We start from the raw sequence: 23,170 nt of genomic DNA, 5'->3' as shown, positions 1-23,170 counted from the left end.
GCTTCGGCTTCTCAGTACGGAGTTCCAAAGAGTCTGGCAACCGATAAAGACGAAGGAAGGAAATGGCAAATATCGCCTCTTTCAAAGCACGTAAGCAGCCCGAGGAAGGAAACTTTGTTTTTTGCCTCGATTAAAACTCTTGGAATCGAACAAGTGGCCTCGTGCTCCTGGGCCTCAGTGCTTCACCACGGTAGATTACGAGGTCACTTCTGGGACGTTCTGGTGCTGAGCCCAAGCACATGGCTTCCATCTGGGCCGTTTTTCTGATGGAGGAGAAAAAGGAAAATTGTCGCGTATCGAGATTTCGGCGCACGGCAAATATATCCAGGTGGTCAAAATTGACCGCCAGCGTGCACCTCACGGCCTGAGTGTGGCTTTCGCGCGTTAAACCACAAATTCTTTTTGCCACGCCTGCACCGCGAAATGAAAGCACGGACTGAGCTTTTTTCTCACAAGTGCCGTCCGGTGCAAAAATGCCGCATCTATACTTCGGCGTCGTGGTGTGTAGTGCGTGCAAATGACACGAAGTTTGTTCTGAGAGACTGAGCGGTACCGTCGGCTTGTGCAGCAAGTGCTCTGTTGAGAGACACTGCATGCAGGCCGTGTCACATGCGATTTCTTGCCCGCACGACGGAGGAGCAGCAGAGACGATAATACGGCTGAGTAATCAAGAGTCGCAAAATATAGAACTAAGCAATATCCAACATATATCTTGAGACACTACAGCTTTACCAGCCCCGCACGCACGCCCTGTTCAGCTCCGTCTAGCGCTCAGCAAGCGCTGAAAATTACGATGAGGAATAACACCGATTTCATTTTTGATCAACAGAATTGATTGGACAGCTTCATATTTGAAAAAAAAAAAAACTCTTCGGAACCATGGCCCACACGGTATAATTTGACCAGCGTCAGTGAATTTGCTTTTCTTATTTCGTATAGTAGCTGTAGGCGGAGTCAAATTGGGATGCCTCATCACGGAATGGACATTCGAGCCGCATAGCAATTTTCCCCAACGAAACTCCAAGAAATCCTCACGGAGCGAAATTCCATGTGCATCTACAGCTTTTGCTTCTGGGCTATGGGTACCAAAAAGCGCGTTGTGAACCGTGTTGTTTAGACGCCGCCCAAGCTACGGTATCGCATAAGAGGACGGGCGCACATGGTTTGGAATCTGGCAGCCTTGTTTCAGGTTGCCTAGCCGTGGAGGCTGGGCAATGACGCTCAGTGGGAGATGCGACCGGAACAATAAAAAATGGCGGAGCGCCCACATGAATCTTCCCCCTTTCCCCTTCAAGCTCAGTTCTATTCTTACGTCTGTGGCACGTATACGTACGTGCACAGACGTTGGGCATTCCCGTAATTGTGCCATCATATTGGCGGCATTACCCTCCTCCCTGGAATGCATCGACTCTTTGCGCGGAAAAACGGCAAGAGACAGCGTACATAGCGGGAAATGAAATGAAGCGGACAGCTGCACAGCACCGAATTGGTCTACGGCAGCGTTCAAGGCGGATTTTCACTCTGGCGACGTTCGGACCGCGATGTCCAGCGAGGGGAACGCACAGATCCTCCACGAAGAACTTCATACTTCACACCAGTGGTCCGACAGAGAATACTGCAAGGGGCAAAGTAGCGGCGCATTAACTTGTAGCAGTGGCCTCGTCGCGGAGCGGGACTCCATACCCAGACTTATTCTCCTGGCGTATATACGGCCTGCAGTGTCGGGCATTGTGTCGCTGTGCATCGTTTGCTTGCTGGGATCGAATTAGTTGCCGCCGTGTATATAAGTTTGCGCGTGGCCTCTGCTTGGCGGCCGATTTTTGCAGCGTCCGTATGTGGCGGCGGCAGAATCGTCAGGGAGGAGCATCGATTCGCTTGCAACACTGTCGTCCCATGTCGGCCATAGACCAAGCCGAATTGTGCGAAGCGTGTAGTTTCATGTGCGCTCTGTTATAGACGAATGTGATAGGCAGAAGCAGGCAGTTCCAGTCCCGTGGTGCGCGTTGACGTACATCTGAAAGCATATCTGCCATAGTTCCGTTCAGCCGCTCAGTCAGTCCATTCGCCTGCGCGTGGTGGGCCGTCGTCCTACAGTGATTGGCGCAACTGAGCTGCATGACTTCATGGCTGCATGGCTTCGTGGATTCGGTCACTGAGCACTACAGAATCTGGAAGCACGACGAAGCACAATGTTCTCAAACGAAAACTTGACAACTTCGTCGGCAGTACATCGAGGACGAACCTTTATTAAACAATAGCGAGTTAAGTGGTCGGTGGCCACAGCAATTTACCGCGGTTACCAGAGGGTGATAGACGAAGAGACCCTACAGCCCAACTGCTGAAGTGGTGCTGCAGAAAGCCAGCTGGCTTTGTGGACGCTATGTGCTGTCTTTCTTCCCTACAAGAACCACAGGCGATGGCCATCAGCTTTTTGACAGCTGCATATGGTCGTCGTGGAGTATTTCATTGACCTGAAGGCGAATAGCGCCCTGTTGGGCAGCCGAAACTCTGTAAGGGGGTGGATGTGTGTATAGGTCGCTTTTAATCGTCCGTGACGATGGAACGTTTAGCGACTCGCTTTCTTCCGCATTTTCGACGATAGAGAAAATCAGTCGCCGAAGAAGCCGATGACGATTAAAAGCTGCTGACGCTGTAACATGGTTACGTGGAGGTTCACGTCTATTTTGGATTTTTCTGTCTTTTGCAGCCTTAATTTATGCTGATAGTGCCCCTTGCGGACATCGTGGACTAAGTAGGCGACTGCAGCCTTGCGTGTTCTCGACTGAAGTTTTTACCGAGCGTTTCTTTTCGTCCGCTACCGTTGGGAACGAGACCACGATACTTACCTGGTAAGTGAAAGCTACGCGAATTGTTCTCCAACGTCACCACTAGCGGGCGATCGATCGCGTTCGACTGTGACGAACATCCTGGATCGGGGTGGAATGTCACACTCTCGTCACATAACGCCGTCCTGATTCGGCCACTGTCGAATCAGGACGTCCTGATTCGGTCTTGTCGACTGCCCGTGGTGACCAAAACTGGTAGACTCTTAGACCAATACAATTATCTTCAATTGCAGAGAACTAGTATTCGGTTACTCATCTCCATTACAGCGACTAATCAACGAAAAAACGCCAAAATTATTTAAAAGCGTTCCAATTTCGCGCTACAGTGACGAAATATGGGCAGGAATTATATATGGGCCACCACTAAGAAAATGTCGTTTCAGTGCGTTAACTGCCCGTGCATTCAAGTAATAGGATAAAACGAAACTAGAGACGCCACTACGATCACCCGATCATGATTTTAGGTCAGTGGTCACCAGTTGCACCGGTACAAACGTTTTCCTGGACCTTCAAAGACCTCTTATAGCGGCAATGATGACCGGCGTACCGGTGACCGCAGCATCCGTCGCCGTGACTACTCGTATATAGTGTAGTGTATCCGTTGGATAAACAGGTCCCGGGCCCACCGTCGGGTAAAGGGCTACAGGTTGAAAGGAAATGTTGGAGAATTTCGGCTGCTCCACTGCCAGGCAGTTGGGGAAGGGGTCAATAGAAGAATGCAAAAATGGCTCACTTCGCTGCAAATGTCGTCGAAAGACGATGCTCTTCTCCTCCTGTCACCTAACTGCCCCTCTTCTCGTCTGCGCCCACCTCCTACGCTCTTCCCCTATCGGTCCCGCTCCCTTCACAAAAAAACAAAAAAAAAAACATGGTGCAGGTTTGTTCAAGTAGATTCAATTTTTCCGCGTTCTACGGCTCACGTGCCATCTATTAGAAACAATTTCGTTACTGTTGGACTTGGAATGCCGTCACGAGGCCTCGGCTGGGGCGCGAGCTCCCTTTGTATTTTTGGGTAAAAGCACTGTCATCAAGACGTATTTTTTTATTTTATGTCGCAAATATCAAGCACACATCTATTTTATATTTAAAGAGCATTGCTTGCAGCAGTTATGTATTGCCTCCAACGTACCTTATGTTTTCTCGTTGCTCAACAATGTTGAAAGTATGTGCAGTATTTGTAAAACCTTCTAGGCCAAGCGGAAAGGGCGCAGGCCGCAAAAAAAAAGTCAATGTACAAGCTTACATCCCGAGCGAGGCGGAAACATTTTGTGCCCTAAAGCTAGAGAAAATACATTTCTTACCGTCATAAAATATTTTTGCCCCATTTAAAGGCCCTACTTATTCTCTGAATTGTTTGTTATCGATAAGGCTTAGGATTGGCCTAGAAAATTTTGACAAAGGGTGTACGTGTTACCGAGATTTAATTGTTTAGAAAGGTTTTGTCTATATAAACTTCTCGTTAAAGAAATCTGACCGGGTGGCTGAATCGAGGGACCGACAGACGAAAATTTTCGGGCCCAAGAAACAAGGCGGTGGCGACACGGGAGGGCTTGTTACTAGACGCCATAGGCGTTCTTCGGCGCTGGATAACTCCGGGTATGCAGAGAGGAGCTGGCGACGTGAGAGGCGGTTACTGTACCCTAATGCCTTGAAAGGTTAAGCGACTGTCGCACAAACAAGATTCTGTGATGTCATAAAGAAATCGCCAGAAAAGTGGCCACTGCTTTATGTTTTTTGCAATGCTTCGCTTATTTGTTTCCTAGTTTTGGCTACAAAGCGCCGCATTTTAATGAACCAAACGTGTATTTCTTCTTCATGGCCCCTATAAGCTTCGCATTTAAGCGTGGAACAGGGCCCCGTAATCGTACTAGGCGATAAGGAAGAATGTAGTGCGCCTGGACACGCGTATCATAGGCAATCGCGCGCCACGGAGTATTAAGGCAACTTTACTGGAAGAACTCGGAGTTGGGCGAGTTGGGCGTCTTACCCAACATGATTTACTCTACTGGGAAGCACGCGATCCGCGCAGCGGCGTTCCAGTTGTGCGACGTCAGGTTCGTCACATCACGTAGGCACGAAAAACAACTTCTTTATATAGGGACCGGGCGGCCGTTGTATGGCACCACCGTCGTTTCAGCGAACAGCGCCGCCTGGGGCGAACCGCTCGTCAGTGGAATTCCGGTGGCGGTCAGCGCAGGGTTGTTGTGCACGGCTTTCTGTCGTTCTGCTGAGGTGCGGCTTGCGAAACGAACAGAACCACAAGGACGTTTTCAGATCAGTAAATCTTGAAAGTGGAGGCGACCTTTACGTGGCATGCCATGTGTATGATTTACACCCATTAGTAGTAACTGCAAATCGCAGACGACGCTCAATGCGCCAAGCCGGAATTCGAGCTTGAAGCGCAAGTCTCTTCCTCCGTGCAAAATTTTCATGCAGTATTGTTGCCAGCGTGCAGTTAGGCGCATCGAGGAATTTATGGCAGCTAAATGGTCCTTCAAAGCCCTGCGTGGGCAGCCGATCCAAGCATGCTGCGGCGACGTCGTGCACGAGCGAAAGACAAAAGGCCGAGGGGCGACGCTGCGTAACTTCATTACGGTAGAAACGTGATTAATTTTACAGGAATACGTTTACAACAGCCATTGGAAATCGTTTCCAGAATAAATACCGCATGATAGTAGAAAGTTCTTGCTCGACGCGGACAATTAAGCATTGCCTTATGCCTATAAAAAGACTTAATTGCTAGCTAATTGGTAAATTGTTCTTCAAAAAACAATTACTTCGTGGCTGTAGGACTAAAGACAGGAGGGCGCCAAAACATGCTTTTAGTTTCACAACTGAATGTTGCCATCACGTTTTACCGAATGATGACACCTACGCTTGAATAAACAGAAACTGCGTCGCTTTCGGTGCACTGAAACCCCTGTCACAAGTTATAGTACTAAACAAAGCCCATGGCATAAAAAATTCAGACAATTTTGAGAATTGTCTACTGATGCGTAACAATTCTTATGCAGTTTTTCCGTTTCACCAACTTCGTGTTTTCATGGAGGCATTAAATGACTAAATCCAGACAGCTAATCACGGGTGTTGCGACCGGGTGGGCCGACCCGAGCCGAGCTCCGTCGCCTCCGACATACGTGTGGTAGCGTGGTGTGAAGCGAGCGGCCAGCCGCTGTTGCAGCCGTGAAGAAGTCCAGAAGCCTTAGGCTAACGTAACTTTTTACTTCATAGCGAGAGGTGAGCCGGAGCCAAAGAACAATGCCCCGACGGGCGAGGTTACAATAGAGGACTCGAGCAGAGCGACAGCATTGATTCACTGCTCAAACAGGAATGAGTCATAGCGCTTGAGGGGCTCGTATTTATACCCAAAAGCGCCAACGGTCAAAACAGCGTTCCCTCTAGATTGTGCACACGCCACGAACGTCACAGACACACACAACACTCTTTCCTGAGTTCGTGAGCAGTCGGTAGTAGCGGTGCACGCTGAGTCCGAGAGAGGGGAGAGAGGAGGACGCCGCTGCGGGCGCGGGGCCTCTGTGTCCTTGCGGCGAGTCTCCACGTGTTGCGTCGGCACGCCATCGAATGTTGATCGCGCCGATAGATGGCCGCCAGAGATCCCAGGCTTTTCGAGACGTGAAAGCATGAGTCACCGACACGGGGGGGTCACTTGAAAGGCGCACGTAGCGGAGGCTTCGCCGCACAGCCGAGGTGTGTTGAAACAAAGCCAAACGGCGGGCTCAATCGTAACACGGGAGAGCGTGGGATCGGAATACACGTTGATTTCGTCAGGTCGTCTTTAGTTCGTTTTTAACAGCGAAGATACTGAACAAATCATTTGTGTATGGTTTCCGCAGTTACAAATACCAAGAAAAGGCCAACCGCTCGTGCATGCGTGCCTCGAGCTCACGCTTGTAAGCTACGCATACCCACTTAAGGAGATTGGCCAACATTGGCCACCAAAACAACTCCAGCATTCGCCGTATCGCGGCAACATTTGCTCAGAACGAGACAGACATGTCGTAGCGTACGCCCCTCGTTCGTTCGTCCTCGTGTCGTCGTGCGCATGCGCTCTGCACCGTAGAAGAGCTGCGACTTTAATGTCAAAGCTGCTGTACATGATCATTGACTCTACATCTCCAGGCCACGGATAGTTCGCACGGCCGAGGAAGATTTCATTCATTCATTCATTCTAGAGGCTCGGCTTGCAAAGCATCCGCTAGAGACGATACGTCGCGCTTGCAGAGTGGCGTACGAAAACGTCGACGAAAACGACGAGCTCACTCAGGCCTTGCTCAACATAAGGTTATTGAGATGCCATGCCACCGCGTCAACCACGACACCACAACGATACGAAAACTCAACTTTGTGTCCGTCAATGTTCAGCTACAAAAGCTTCGCCATTCAAGTCTTGCGCGTGAGTGCAAGCTTCCCTGAATATTTTTCTGCTTTTTAGACGCATGAAATCGCAGGATTGTGTAGAACTAACTGTGACTTATTAATTTTACTGCGATAGTATGCATTATGCCCTAAAGTCATTCATTACAAGCTGTGGACACAGTAATTAATTTTCAATATATTTTTATTTTCGCGCGTTCCCTGCAACAAACGATAGTTGCCAGATTTGGCAGATTTTGCGGTCACTATCGAAATTGGGTGCTTTTGTTGCGTTTGGTTATATTTTTGTTTTTCTTTGCTTCAGTGATTTACATTTACTCTTATAACCATGAATATATTGACAAGACATTACACAATTTGCGTTGAGGTACTCGGAAAAGAATGCTTACACATTAAAAAATGGAGGCTGACGTTAAAACTCTGCCGAATTTTTAACGCATTGGGCGCCTTTCGGTGCCAGCCTTTATTTCACACTGGTAGTAAAATGGGGAGAGGAAGGAGGGTGAGTTTGTGGCTTGGGTTGTTGAGTGATTAAATTACTTTGGCTTTCGATAAAATGACCACTACAGACGCGGGAGTTCCGCTTCAGCTCTCGGGCTCCCATGCTGGCGCTCATGGAAACAGAAGACACAATGCCCACGGGGACAGAAAGAGATTGTAAACTGCCGCCACGTTGCCACGGCCTCCAGGTAATAGTACTCGTGCGTAAGTGCCTTTCTCTTCAAAGCACATGTATCCCACCGTTAAGGTTGGTGTGCAAACCGTAGTCATTGAAACTATAGTGAAAATAATCTATAGGCCGCGACTTGAATGTCGAAGCTGCTGTAGGTGATCATTGACTCCACATGGCCCTGCCACGGATAGTGAGTGTGCGCGTTCCATTCGTTCGTGGAAAAAGACCCCCTCCTCACGTCGTCCACATTTGAAGTCGATTTGCTTCTTCTTCGCCGTTATAGCAACAAAGATGGAGAAAAGGTCGTTGCGCCATCCAAGAAGAAGCAAATAGACTGAAATCGTGGAATTAGACCGTCGCGGTGGTCGTGAAGGTTGCGTACAGCTTCGCTACTTTCAAGTGTTACGCGTTAGTGGGAGCTTCCAGCATTTTTATGTGCTCCTTCAGAAGCAACAGGGTGTATTAGGTACACAGATGCTGTCAGAACCGAAACATCGTGTCCGGTATGCACACGTTGTCCTCGAGGTATGGCGGGAGCCGTTCGTGGGCCGTATATGTTCCAGAAGTTAACCCGCGCAGGAAGTCTTTCAATACTTAATAGCCGCTCACAAGCTCTGCCCCCCCCCCCTTCTGTGGGTACGTGCGGTACCCACAGTAAGAAGAAGTGGGTACAGTAAGAAGAAGAAAAAGAGTAGACAGGCGAGGTCAGGCGATCGCTCACGAGGTGAAGGAAGGCACGCGACATAGCGTGTACTTGTGACGCGCACCTAAAAAGCCAATCGGGACGCGACGCGTTCCGAACTGCGCCCTATTGCTTACTGCGTTAACTGATCAGGGACGCCAATGGTGGCCCGACACGGATTGGAACGAGCTGATGAGTGAAGGAACGTGGCACCGAGGAAGCAGTCAAGGTGTCGTCTTAAGTTCTCGCGGCGAGGCTGGAAGAGTCCCGAGGCCGACCACACTTTTGCATTCCGGGGAAGACTGCCTCTTCGGCCTCCTGGCACTGAGGTCGTTATGGCATCGGCGCTTCTGAGTTGGCGAGACGCCTGCGCCTGCCGGGTGTATATCCACGAGTCGGCAGGGCGCAATGCAGTGCAGCCGTCAGCATCGTTCTTCCACCCCGCGTTGACTGTCCGCAGCCAGCAAGCCTCTCGGACACGTCGACGTCTTCACTCACGCGGAACTGAAGCGCCGTGGGGTCTTCGGCGCTGTTCGTTTCGCTGTGCCGACCCCCAGCGCCTCACCGACACCACGACTCCCATGCACTCGTGAGCTACTTCTTTTTTGGAAGTTTTGGAAGTTTATTCATCATGGTTTCAAACATACATCACTTATCCAGTGGTTGAATGGAAAAGGCTGGTGAAGCTTATCCGATTCGTGAAGCTTATCCGATTTAACGACTTCCTTCTTCATCGTCCCGAAGCTCACCTTCGCTATGAGGCAGGTCGCAGTGGATAATTAATTTACACTGCCTGGGAATTTTTATTGCATGCCGCTAGTTTCGTATACAAGGGCATTTTAATATCCCGCGTTTGTAATAAAAACGTTCGCGAAGGCCGGGAACGCGAAGACCTTGTAGGGGAACGCCTTTAACCCCTGAGTAAGCGACCACGGCAAATAGTTGGCTTTCTCTTGTAGCGTTACAGCTAGTTGCAGTTTGGTTGGTTTGAGTCGACTGGACACGAGCACATGACAAACGTTTTCCCATCTGTTAATACGGACACTGCCCTGTCAGAGTAGCCGATTCAGCAGATATTTCTGTTGTATAATCGCGTGGATTGGCCTTTTACAGGGAGATGTTTTTAAACTTAAATTCATGTGTATGTATTCATGTCGGGAAACTAAGATTGCTAAGAATGATGTTTAATGATTCAGAAGGCCTTGTAATACCTCTTATACAATCGTTTTTTTTTTCCGTTGGTTAACTTTTTTTAGTTTTTTACATGAGCCCTGTGCAGGTAATTCTTGCAAAATTCTAGTTAATAACTTGCGTCTTAGTACATTAGTTCAAACTATTTGTACGACTTAATTCATATGTAGGAGCGCCAACTGGCCAAAAGACAGTATACCCTCACAAATTTTGATGTATGTCCTTTATTTTAATTTGACGAGTGAGTTTTTCAGTGCAGCCGAGAAATTAATTAGTAATGCGGAGTGATACTGCCAAAACTCCTTATTTTTGTCCTTTTGTCAGTGCGTTTTTATTTATCCCCTCCAACTGGAGCACAGCAACCTCGTTGGCCCTTGCTGTTCGCCCTTGATGGCCCTTGCTGTTCGCCCTTCGAGAACTCCGCTCTCATCCCGTATTCAACGCACTGTGCAGGACGCAGCCGATGGCACCGAAGGGTGCCCTCAGCTCCGGCTCTTCCAGGGCCTTCTGCGTGAACATTCGGCTGGGAGGACATCCTATGCTGTCCTTGATGGGTGACCGCACCACTGTGCTCGGCATGCTAGCCGCCTCGTGCTTCGCCTGGTACGACTGTTCCTTGCAGAGGAGCACCACTTGGGAGAAGAGTTAGGTGACGAAGCGAGGCGTCGCCCAAGTCTCCGGCTGCCAGGTCTTCCCCCGTCCAGCACAGGCCGCGACACCTCTCGGCATTGCTGCCATCATCGGCCTCGATTCGCCCTGACTGCGGCCGACTGGTTTCCTAGACGGGGCCGCTATGCTTGAAGTGGTTGCGTGTACGACTTCAGCGAGCCCGTCGCTGCCAGTGGGGACGCGTAGGCCGCGCCCAGCTCTTCGTGAGAGCGGCAGCAGTTCACTGCAGGCTGGCGGTGAGGGAGGCAGCAGTCTTCGACGTTGCTGTGACGTTCGCCTTCGAATCTCTTCCCTGCCGTACGGTATGCGCCGTCTGGCACGCAACTTCCGTTTACGCGATTTCTACGGGAATAAATATGTGAGCGTTGTACGTTGCGTGCTTATTCATTTATACGGCGAATTTTGTTTCAGTGTCGTGCAATATGAAGCATGCCGCAGCGACATGCATGTTTCATGCATCATATGTGTGCAAATAAATGAATGTTTGGAAGAGGGTTGTTTGGCATGCGTGCGGTTTGTCATTAAGAAAACTACCGTATGATACGTAAAGGTTGGGGCCTCATTTCAGCCTGTTCACAGGCGAAAAATTTACCAGCTAATGTACAATAGGACGTAGAATGGGGCTAGTTGGTGATGCTTCGTACTGAATTGCGCTAATTATACAGACGAATAGGACGCTAACGTCCTATATGACGTTAGCGTTCTATTGGCCAGTTGGTACATATTTCTGAGATTAACAGCGCGAAAGAACGGGACAGAGGAGTAGACTAACACAGCGCTGACAACTGAAGTTTTATTATCGCTGGACAGCCCCATAAATAGGAAAAAGGAGGGTGACACGTGATGGTAGACTTAACAAAACATTTTTTACAAACAAAAACAAGAACTAAATGCCACGAAATCTAAACACAGTAATCTGCACAGCTAAAGCAGACCAGCACAAACAGTCCACCACATATCGGAGGCTCCTCCGCACGTGTATTCGGCTAGCTATCTAAATAACTGATTTCTTTGTCCGTAAGGGCGATGGAGGGTGTGCTGACACAATCTTGCTCCCGCTTCTGAATTTCCCAAGCCTCTCATATCTCTCGCCTCATTCTGTCAGGATTAACGAGCCAGCACGTGGCACTGCTGAAATGCAGTGCCACGTGCTGGCACTGCCACATGCGCGGCCACATGCGCGGCCCGAGGGGTTGCGTACATCGCACGCGTGCTCTCGTAGGCGATCGTTGAGGCAGCGCCCCGTCTGCCCCACGTACAGAAGCGGGGCAGAAGCGGGAGCAAGATTGTGTCAGCACACCCTCCATCGCCCTTACGGACAAAGAAATCAGTTATTTAGATAGCTAGCAGAATCCATGTGCGGAGGAGCCTCCGATATGTGGTGGACTGTTTGTGCTGGTCTGCTTTAGCTGTGCAGATTACTGTGTTTAGATTTCGTGGCATTTAGTTCTTGTTTTTGTTTGTAAAAAATGTTTTGTTAAGTCTACCATCACGTGTCACCCTCCTTTTTCCTATTTATTGGGCTGTCCAGCGATAAAACTTCAGTTGTTAGACAGCGCTGCGTTTGTCTACTCCTCTGTTGTCCCGTTCTTTCGCGCTGTTAATCTCAGCAAATTTCTACTCGTGCCTATAAGTGGCGCTGTACGGTGGTGTGTGTGAGTATCTGATTCGTGTAGACTTTGACATATCACCGTCATCTGCCTCAAAGTTTGTTATATTCCGGTTGTTCAGTTTGTCTCGACGGTTGAACTGCTTTGGGAGGTCACATAAGGCACTTTTTGTGGTAAGTGGGGCGTCGGAAGGGCTCGGAAAAATATAAAATCACCAATGCCCAAAGGAGCGAGGACTCAGAAGGTAGCCATGTCGCCACACAGAAATTTCCGTCGCCATGAGTATCGAAAAGTCGTGTGCTTAGAGACAAATCGCCAGACCTGGCAACCCTGCTTAGCGCCACTGCGGAGGCAAGCGCTGACCTTTGAAAACTGCCACGCCCAGTCAGGCGGCGGGGCCAGTGTGCACGCACCCCCGAACGCAGCCGCTTGTTTCTTGTCGGCCTTCTTTTCGGCTGTGCCGGGTTGCGATTATGCTCCCTTCCTGTGCCCCGTCAACGTCTACGCGGACCTGTACAGTGCCGTCCACTGGTCGAACGCGGCAACGCGATCCAAGTGGTCTACAAGCCCCCCACGTCCTCGAAAGTGCTGCCGTGAATGACAGTGGCGTGCGCTTCCTGTGGAGAACAAATGGCGAGGTAGCTCCGCGGAACTGCTTAGTTTTGTGATTGTCATCGCCAAGGGTGAAGTCACAACCGGGCCAAATTCTGGGTGTAAGCCTTCAGCGCGGCGACTCCATTCGTGCACGGGTGTCGCCTCCTGATGACAGGTGCCCGTTCTGCTGCACGATGACTGGTGATGGTGTTCGGCACGTTCGCCTGGCTCAAACTGCACCTCCGCCACAAATATAGTATATTTCGCAGCACGGAACTTGTTCTCTTATTTTGTTCGGTTATTTTCCTGAACCAAGGTTATTTTCCTGAACCACTGACCAGTTGCAGAAAATTTTGGGTGTCGGATTTTCCTCAATACCAATACAATGAGGAATCGGTGCACAAAGAGTGAAAGGGTGCATGTATTTGAACACTAATGGGAAGTTAACGGCGAAATTACATTGTTTAAAGTGAGCATCAACGCAGCCCATATACAGCAGCAACATACCTGCAGCGCCAGTTCGGCCGCCTTGGAAGCCCATCCTCCCCGCTGGTAAAGGGTGACCGCCTTCTCCAGGTCCTGTGGCCGCTCCTCGAAGTAGCGGGCCGCCTCGAGCGCCTCCTTGGGCCCCGCTTGTAGTGCAAGGCTGTACAGCTGGTCGTCCATCTCGTTCTCCCGGCAGACCCTCACCGCGTTGCCGAACGCTCGGGCCCTGGCGAAGAAGTGCACCGCCTGCAGCACGTTGTCCTGGTTCTCCAGGTAGCGCGCCAGGTGGAAGCAGGCTGCCCTGTCTCCCGTCTCGTTGGCGATCTCGCACGCCCTGTCCACGTTTCCGAAGTAGCAGTGGACGCGAAGCAGAGACAGATAATCCCGTGCTGCTTCGTAGAAGTGCAGCGCGGCTTCCATCTCCCCGACACTTTCCATGTACTGAGCCCACCATTTGAGCATGTCTGCGTTTCCGCTGGCGCGAACGTACTGCTCCAGTGCTTGCGGGTCATCGAATAGCATCCGAGGCACGTCGAACAGGTGAGTCTCGGCCTTCTCGTACGCAGCTACCGCTTTCTCCAGCTCACCAGACGCTTCCAGGTGCTTGGCGTAGTTATGGTACGTGGCGCGCAGCCGAATCCTGTCGTGGCTTCTGGCTACTTCGATAGCTCGTTCCCACTGACCAGAGTCTTCGAGAAGCCTGACCAACAGGTCGTAACGGCCACAGCTTTCCAGCAAGGACTGCGCTTCCTGGACCATTCCCAGCTGGAGGGCCAGGATAGCCGTCTGGGCCTCAAGCTCGGGTTCGTTGTCCACGGCTCTTCTAACAGACCACGCACCACGCGCATGCGCCATTTTCCCCAAGCATATCCTGGCCACGTCGAGTCGCTTAGTCTTCACACACATGCGGGCCATGTTCTCCCAGACTGCCTCATTCTTGAGCGCTTTTATTGCCTTAAACGCCTCATCCATGTCCCGTAGCGTCATGAAATAACTGAACGTCATGATGGCTTCACGAACGCTGTCATCGCAGTTTTCAAAGCCGACAAAATCTCTCATCGGGAGCCTGAAGACATGTTTCGAACCCGCCACTCTAACCGCACCGCCTGTTCGGTCGACATCAGTAGAGTGTTTAGCCAGCAGGTAAAAGAAAGGCACCTGGACACCCATTAAACGGAACCTATCCTCGAGTGGAAAAACGTCTTGCTCCAAAATTCCGTGTTCCGTGGTTACGAACAAGGACGCCACCACGACACTGTGCTGTTGATTATCTGGCAGGTCCGTTTTGCCATCTATGTGCCGGGCCTCGCAAACAAGAAGCCTGGGATCGCTTTCATCCCAGTAATGTGAGATGGGAGCTCGACTGCGCACTGTACCGCTCACCGTGGCCCCATTTTTCCCATTCCTGGTTTGCCCAGTATCAAAATCGTATTCGAATAGTACGTCATCCTCGATGCTCCACACGAAGAGAACGGAGCCTTCGCGGCGAACCCATTGTTTCTGAGTGGAGTCCCCGACGACGAGAATACTCACATTAGTTCCTGTACAATTGCATTTTATGCTGGAAATTCTTTGAGCCGACTCGCTTTGTCGTCTGGAAGCAAGGGGAGTCTTGAGCTCCGCATGAAGCTTGGCCTCTCGTCTGCTAAGGTCCCATACACGAACTCGACCATTGGATAGACCCAAAGCCAGGAAGATGCCTGAAACGTCGATGCAAACGACGCTTGCTTCATCTTCGGAGACAGGGATAGCTTGCTTTAGAATGCCCTGGAAAGTTTTCGCCTGTAATTTGCCGTTTTCTACAAGGTACACGCTCGCTTCGTGGAGCCCAATAAGTGCGGAGGCCGTGTTCATTGCTCCAAGAAACTTGGCCGATTTACTGCCAGGCAGCGTCTCGTAAAAGAACAAGCGCTTCCCGTTAGACACGGCCACGTGATGGAGACAGACAAATATGGACTTCACTGGGATTTCGGTTTGCAAAACTATTTGGCTGCCGTCGGACACACTGTCAATAATTACTTGCTTGGCTGCTGTTTGGAGAGCCAGACGGCCTTCCCGGAAGTCGAAACACGCTTCTTGTTCCACTAGAAGAAACAGGTCCTCCCCCGTCAGAGCTCCCCCGATTCGATGAGTCTCCGACCAGGCTAGTTCTCGCACAGGGCTGCGCAAACTCGCGGCCAGCTGCGACCGCCAGTGAGTTGCACCTCCGTCGTTTTCTGTCAGTGAATACACGACCACGCGCCCGGTATTCGTACCGACAAGAAGGGTCTTACCGTGTGCATCTGCTACGAGGCACGAGACGGCTTCTCCGTATTCCCCTCTCTCTGGTAGCGTGAGTACAGTGGTCTCTCCGGTCTGCAAGTTCAGCAAGCGAACACTGGCTTCCCCAGCTGCGATGGCAACGATTCCGTCCCGGCTGCCTACCCACGTGACCACCGTTTCTGCTCCATGACCGCTGACTTTGAAGCGGCTCTTCTCCGAGAGCGACCCGTCGTCCGCCACTGAGAACTCGACAAGGGTCAGCGTGTCGGTGAGCACAACCAGAGCGTCTCTCGAGGCGTCGTGCAGAAGACGCGCCACGCCGGCGTCCATCTGGTAGACGTCCCCGCAGCTGCCGTTCTCGCTGACAAAGTAGATGACTCCCGTCGTCGAGCCGACGTAAAAATCGTTTGCGGCTGCCTCGTCCGTCAGCACTGCGGCTCCGATGTTCTTGTCTGATGGCGGGAACGCCTCCTCGCCACCCGCGCCCAGTGCTCGAACGCTGGTCAGGAAAGCAATGCGCACAGTTGGAATCACACCTGTGCGAATCACAGAAACTTTGATAACGTTGCTTTGGAAGCGCCAAACAACGGAACACGAGAAACAACGTGAACAGGAACAGAGATCACTGGCAAGTACATTCATTCAACCGAACGCAGTGCCTTTTGATGGCACGCATCCAGCCGAAGAGAAAACATTAGATATGGGTGATTACAAAACAACCGTATGTGTAATGGTGGTAGCCCAAACCAAGAGCTAGATTTTGCTCTACACGTAACTTCCTTTGTTCGACCTTTCACATAACCGAATTTGTCTTGTAACCGAAGCATGTCTTGAAATTTGTCCCCTGTACTGTTGCAGTGTTCCAAGCAACCCGACAGTACAGGGGACATATTTCAAGACATGCTTAGGCAATACCAAATTTCGGCTCACCACGGATTCGCACACTGCCTTACAGGATCTAAGCAAGGCGTTCCCAACTAACATGACCGTCAACAAGATAACCGGTGACTCCAGGTTGCGAAAGAGCAAGGCCTGCGAGTGAGACTTGCCGGGACACCGGGGCACACGGCGGGCGCAGACGGGAACCAGCAAGCACCTAATGCTGCAAGGGAGTGCTTACTCCCAACCCCTTCTCTGGCAAAATGAGAGGAGGGGTAAATCAGATCGTGCTTTCAGTGATGACACGCTGCTGTCATACGATTACCAACTATGGATGAATCTAGCGGCGCGGTTTTGGAGTGACTCAAGGTCGTCTTGCAGACAGGATTGCCGCGGGTTCCCAATTCGCGAAGCATAGTCGAGTTTTGTTCTTGACACGACCGGCGGACTGCCCATAGCATCTGGCGACAACGGGAGCCAGCGAGCCAAAAAATGGGTGGGTAGGGACGGCGCGCTCAGTCAGGTGGCGCTAAATTTAATGCCCGACCTCAGCAACTTCGCTTCGCTGCCGAAGTGAGCTCCGCTGTTTCAGCTAATTTGACCGGCGTGGAACTGGTTTTAATTTTTTATCTCGCCATTTTGCCACAGGGTGTCAAAAGCAAGAGGAAGCTATGGGGTACAGAACCATCAAACGGATAAGAAACAGAAATAAAGGACAGCAAAAAAGCGACATGATGCGGGTGGCTTCGTGTACTACAGAAAACTGTAGAGGCCAGTTTCCGAACTGTACGCCCTTGCTACGCTCTAGTTCGAACTCTATCAGCGCGGTTGTAAAGATTCTTTCTTTTTTCTATCGTCTGACTCTCAAGCAATTGCTGGTTCACGGATGCCGTGCCGAGGGCTCTTTGTGATGAAGAGGCATGCAGTGCTGCGGTGTCGTGATGCTGTTACAACAAGCCAGTAACTGCGATTTATTGATACTCGTAAATAGAAAATATGGAACGTTTTTTTATGCTGATCTGCCTTTGACTTTATGATTCATTTTGTGTAGTTTTGTACAGTTTGTTGTGCGAAACGGCGGCCATTTCTAAGGCCGTAGACCTGAGAACTGGCACCATTATACGTCATCTTTAATACTGCGAACACATACACAGGCACTTGGCGAGGCAGAAGCACGCGACACAACTCAGAGCCAATCAGAAAACGCTTCCAGTCAAGATGCGGAGTTCGCGTAAGATCCGCAAATCAAGGACAGGGATCAGGTTATCGGCGGAAGGAGAGCGCCTTTCACGGCCGCCTCATCGACTACGTCAGGACCGCACGCCAGTTTTCTTCGGGTTTGCATGCTGTATCAGCCTTCGTAAAAACAATTTCGTGGTTAATGCCGACCTGTTGGTTATCCACGCACAGGCTATACAGTCGGAAATGGGGTACCAATAAAAACAGGTTTTTTTTTTGAAGGCCTGTGCGGTAGTAGTGAGTGATTCATGCACCCAAATGAATTGAGTGCATGCACATACAGCGTTCGAGGTGAATTCCTCTGGCGTGTTGAATGAGCGAATGGCGTGCGTCGAATAGAACACGGTGGGTGCGACGCTTATTTGTAATTCGGTAGAACTGTTAGAAGATTTTTGCGCTGCATTCCAGACAAAATTGAGAGTTCAAGCTTGAGCGCCGAGCGAGAGGCTTCCCAAGGCAGTCCTGTTGGGACTGATTGAGGAAGACAGGCCTGGAAGAACTAAGAGGCTCGCTAATGTATTGCAGACGATGCAAACATGAACCGCCTCTACCAAAGCGCAGTTCCTCAAGGAATAAAACAGAGTATGCACGAACAAAGAAAGATAAAGAAAGACCGCAGTGAGTGACTGCCGTTATCCCCCCAATAAAATGAGATTGTATAATTTTACGTTTTCTACAATTCTCATTGGTGTTTAGCCTCTGATAGCAGCTTGTTTCCGCCATTACTTATAATTGCCCGTTTGAACCTTTTGGTAACGAGATGGTATCGTAAACAAATACTCTTAATTGCTTTCAACTTGTGCAATGTGTCGCGGAGTGACTTGAGCTGCGCGAAATTTGCCGGGCATTTGACCACGGTGCTCGTTCGCTTCCAGCTCCCTCAAGGGCCGTCTAAAAGGTACTCGCGTGCTGTGTGGTGAACACTTGCACCCACGTGTGGCGTCGTGCGAGAAAGAACTGAGCTTGGTGGTTTCACTGATTGCGCCATGCGTGCTCAGCTCTGGACCGAGAAGGCACTGGCAGTCAGTGCGTGAACCCTCGCAGAGCGTGACGTACGAGTGGGACGGCGAGGTGGCACTGGGCCGGCGGTCCCTGAAGGCGACGTCGGCGAGCGAGTCCCTGAGCTCGTGGTAGAAGGCGGCGGCGAAGGCGGCCGGCGGCCGGCCCGAGGCCTTCCAGCCGATGCAGGTACCGACGGCGTCGATGGATACGAGCCGCGTGCCGGCCCCGTTCCACAGGAGGCGCGCCACGGCGCGCTTGTGCTGCGTCTGCGGCTCGTGCAGCACTGCCTGCCGCTCGTCCCACACGCACAGCTCGCCGCTGTCCCAACCCAGCGCCAGCAGTGGCACCGGCCCCGGGTGCCAGCACATGGCGCTCACCTGCGCAGCACAACCACCCACGCTACGAGCTTCAGTGAACCTTCCGATTCAGTGAACTCTTCCCGAAGCCAAACCCGGAAAAAGATCCAATTGAGTGTTTTTGCGTTGCGAGTGATGTTACTGAGGCTTGCCACGGGTTGTGTTTCCGAGTTTCGCGAATACATTTTGGCAGGAGCAGGTGGTATTTAAAGCTTTGACGTTAGCACGTTGGGTGTTGGTGCGGCCACTGCGGAGCCCGCCTAGGCGTTTCCCTGCAGCACGGTCCTTCTCTCGTCTTCCACTAATGCGAGGCACGTGAGATGGAACGCTTTGGAGCCATTATTATGGGGCTGCTTTGGTGCCACAGACGGTTAAGGTGGCCTTTTCACTGAATGGGGAGAAATCAGTCATCAATAACAAATACGTCTCTAACTGCAGACCCACCCCAATCCTACCCCGCTTTTCGAAATGTCTGGAAAAACTATTAACAGAATGGCAAACTTGTGAGAAAAAACATTAATCGTTACGGGGAATTGCTATTCCATACATTCAGCATTCCTCATGCAAAAAGAGTTACTTCTGCAAGAAATCGAACAAAAACTCTTCACGCTAGGAATTTTCGTGTATTTCTCCGAGGCGCTGGACCGCATTAACCACAGCACATTATTAAAAATATTAGAAGCGTACTGTTTTTACGGGACTGTTTCTAGCAATAATAGAATCGTAACTTAAGTATTACCAGACCAAGTCTTTATAAACGATAAATGTCTAGTTTAAAACGCCATCAAATATGGAGTACGGCAGGGAAGCATCCTCGGGTGACTTCTTTTGAACAGCTACATTAACATTATGAACATTGATGACACCCTACCCTAAAATGTGTTATTCATGCAGGTGGCAGTAGCCTCCTTTTTACCTGCAACGCACTACACAGATGCTACGTCCATCTAACTCTGTTCTGACTAAACTAAATATATGGAGTAAATTAAATGCAGTAACTATCACCACCTCCAAAACACAGGCCGTGCTTTCTAGAGCCATAAACCAAATAATAAGTATTAATAACTACCTGCAGATTGGATATTTCGCCATTGAAATAGACTCCGCAGTGAAAAGCCTTGGTGTCATATTTGAAGTATACCTGATGTGGAATGAGCCCGTTTAAACGCTGCGTAACCGTTAAAAGATCAGTAAAAGCTTACCCCCGTAGTCGGCATTCTACGAAGGCTGCGAACTTTTTTCCCAACAAAAATAAAGATTGTCATATACAGCGCACCTTTTCTTTCCCAAATCAACTGCTGTCACTCGTTGCAATATCAACAAGCTACTTCTCTAACGCATCACTGAGTGGCCACACGGAACTTTTTACAAAACGGACCCTTCTTAAAGTTGGATTTATTCACGATAATATCTTGCTTGAACGTTATTGTTCGGGGCAAAAGAAAACGACCAACTTTATCCTACAGCCATCAAACCAAACTCCGAATTACACCAACTGTGACACGCGCCAAAAAGAATCCTGGGAAATATCTCGTGCGCCCACAAATTACAGTGTTCAAGTGCTTGTGCATACGTTGCCATCCTTACTAAATTCATCAGGTCTTTGATTGATCGTGGGGCCTAACGCACCGAAGTTACACCTGTGCTGACTTGGGCTGGGTTGGGCTAACTTTGGTTGACTTTATAGGAGTGCCAATTTCCTGAGGGGCCGCTGGCGCGGACTCAGTCAAGGCGATCCTGTGAAGGCTTTTAAAGCGAAGCTCTCCTGTCTCACTGATGGCGTATGTCGCGTCGAAGGCGCACTGCAGGAAAGCCAACTTTCTCTCACGATGATGGCGATCGTGGGTGAAGGGAAACGGAAAAAAATGCTTCCCGTGGTAGGAATCGAACCTGGGTCCCTCGGGTTATGGCGCCAACATGGTGGCGGTGGTAATAAAACGTTTATTTCAAATGAGAGGAGGTTCACGCTCGGAAGCGGGAGAAGTCCTCAGCCCAGCGCTTCAGCGGCGGCTGCTGTCCTGCGGGCCCGGTCCACCAAGTGTCGCTGGGCCTCAGGGTCCGAGCTGCACAACGCGGCCTCCCACTGCTCGATCGAGGGGGGGGGGGGGGGGGTGCGGGGTGCGAATAATGGGGACTGCTGGTGTGTTCTGGCAAGCCCACGTGGTGTGGTACAGTGTTGGGTGTTCGTTGCAGTGCGGGCATGTTGGTGGACATATGGTGGCATGTATGATCCTCAGGTGCATGATATCTGTTTGTCTGTAGTTGCCGCAAGGCTATAGCCTCCTCTTAGGTGTGCTTCTGGTGCGGTGGTGGGTAGGCACATCTGGAAAGGCAGTGGAAGCAAACGTCTATCCCATTACGCCATTGCGACACTGTCGAAGCAGTTTGTACTTGGAGAGGGGTGGATGGATGCGCAAAATCACACGGAAAAATTTCACCATCTTCCCGTAGGGGAACCCTGAATAGTATGCGAAGCATCCATGGGGTCGACTCAAGTTCCCATTAGTTTTCAGTTCGATCGCAGCGTTGCGGGAGGAGAATGAGGGGAGCAGAGTGAGCGGAGTGAGCGCGCGCGTCATTTGTATACCGCGGAGCTACAGTGGCGCCCCCAGCGGAGTATGCAGCGGCTACCATCGCGCCTCTAGCCCTAAGCTGCTTCGCATTATCACGCGCGGAGCCGCAGGTGTTGCCATTCGTTGCGCAATCCCGGAGAGGAGAGGAGCTTCGGAGAGGAGAGGAGGAATGCCGGAGAGGGGAGGAGGGGGAGAGGATGCGCATGCGCAGTGGGGGCGTGGACGCCGCACAACGGGACGCACAACGGCGGAGTAAACAGGCGCGACCATAAGCTGCTCCGCATCTAAAATCATGTCGCCCTCTGTCTAACGACGACGATGGTTGAACGCGGCACTTTATACGTGTGAAATCGAATGGCGCAGAGTGTGTGGTAGTGTGCTGCGACCTTGCGTGGCAGTTTACGCTTGACCAAGCGAAGAAAAACAAGATATGTACCTCTAATGAGGACGAGGGAGAGAAAAACGGGGCGCGGGAGATAGGGCTTTGGAATCGCGTCAAGGTGGGCGTGGTGAGCCGGGCTCCGTATAGTCTTGAACGCCTTTCCCACTCCCACGCCTGTTCTGGTGGATCCTGCCTGGGTGTTCCCGGAAGTCCTGGCCATTTGTGTCACCAAAGAGGCTCACGGCGTAAGCCCGAGGTGCCGCCGTAAGCGCTCAAGATCTCACCGCCGGTCTCGTCAGCTCTCACGTCACCGACATGAGTGGATGGTGTGACTGACTTGCATCGAATGTGCTGAGGCCAGTGCATTGATATTTCCTTGGAGTGAGACTTGTCTGCGAACGCTACTTAATTATTGCGTGTTTGTGTCGATCGCTTGTTGTCTCCCGTGCCCTTCCTCCCTCGCGTTTCCTCTTGCTTCTATTCTTGCGTGAGTCAAATATTTACATGTGGAGCGCCGCACCCGACGTCCTCACTCCGTCTGAAGGTTTAGCGCGAGGTGCTAGCGGGGACCTTTATCCCAGGGTGAAAGTCAAAGACACTGCGATCAAAAGTCCAAACTGCTTGCGACTCAAAGCCAACGCTCAACAAATCAAAGTCCAAAGAAAGACGACACCCAAGGAATACCCCAGAAAAAAGCTTCGCGTTCTACCATCCTCGTCGTTAGCGGGAGGGGTGCGTGATATTTTGTCCCTGTTGCCAGCATCGCGGAGAACGATGTTGTATAAAGTATGATTTGATTTCAAAAATGAAGGAAGCTCACACTAACGCGTAAGACTTGAAGGTAGTGAAGCTGTACGCAACCTTCACGACCATCACGACGGTTGAAGTCCACGATTGCAGCCGAATTGCTTCTTCTTCGCTGCCGCAACGACCTTTAATCCATCATTACAAAAGGGTGACAGCGCAATCTCAGACAAAACACAAGAAGAAGAAGGTGACAAACACGAGTGTTTACGCTGTTCCCCTTTTGCAATCATGCACCAACTCGCCCAAGCCTTAACCCTTGCAAGCTTTAATCCATCATTGTTGCTATAAGTGTGAGCTTCCTTCATTTTTTTTTTTTGGAGATGATAATCATTGGACATCCCCTCAGATGGGCGTACGTTATGTGTCTCTCGTTCCAAGCAAGCGCTGCCAAGGTTACATCGAACGCTGGAGTTTTTTTTTTTTTTTTGCCAATTTTACTATGTATATGCTTGGCTGTACAAACGTGCGCCAGGGACGCTGGGGGGTCGCCGGGAGGGGCGCACACACAAGCGCCAGACATATTC

At 50.7% G+C, this 23,170-nt stretch overlaps 1 protein-coding gene across 1 annotated transcript in view; it reads right to left on the bottom strand.

Moving 5' to 3' along the window:
• LOC144180091 (intraflagellar transport protein 140 homolog) overlaps nucleotides 1-23,170 on the bottom strand; it is a 67,236-nt gene that overhangs the window by 25,818 nt on the left and 18,248 nt on the right. The window contains exons 2-3 of the mRNA XM_077708500.1: nucleotides 18,583-18,905; nucleotides 13,168-15,907 (exon numbers count right to left, since the gene is read on the bottom strand). Coding sequence (XP_077564626.1) covers nucleotides 13,168-15,907; nucleotides 18,583-18,905 — 3,063 coding nt within the window. The remainder of the gene's footprint in view (nucleotides 1-13,167; nucleotides 15,908-18,582; nucleotides 18,906-23,170) is intronic.

Source organism: Haemaphysalis longicornis, unplaced genomic scaffold (genome assembly GCF_048455015.1).
Source record: "Haemaphysalis longicornis isolate Haplotype H1 unplaced genomic scaffold, Haemaphysalis longicornis Haplotype H1 scaffold_1, whole genome shotgun sequence".
NCBI classification, from domain to species: domain Eukaryota; kingdom Metazoa; phylum Arthropoda; class Arachnida; order Ixodida; family Ixodidae; genus Haemaphysalis; species Haemaphysalis longicornis.
Note: the sequence above shows the minus strand (reverse complement) of the source record. Positions and strands in the feature narration are given on the sequence as shown.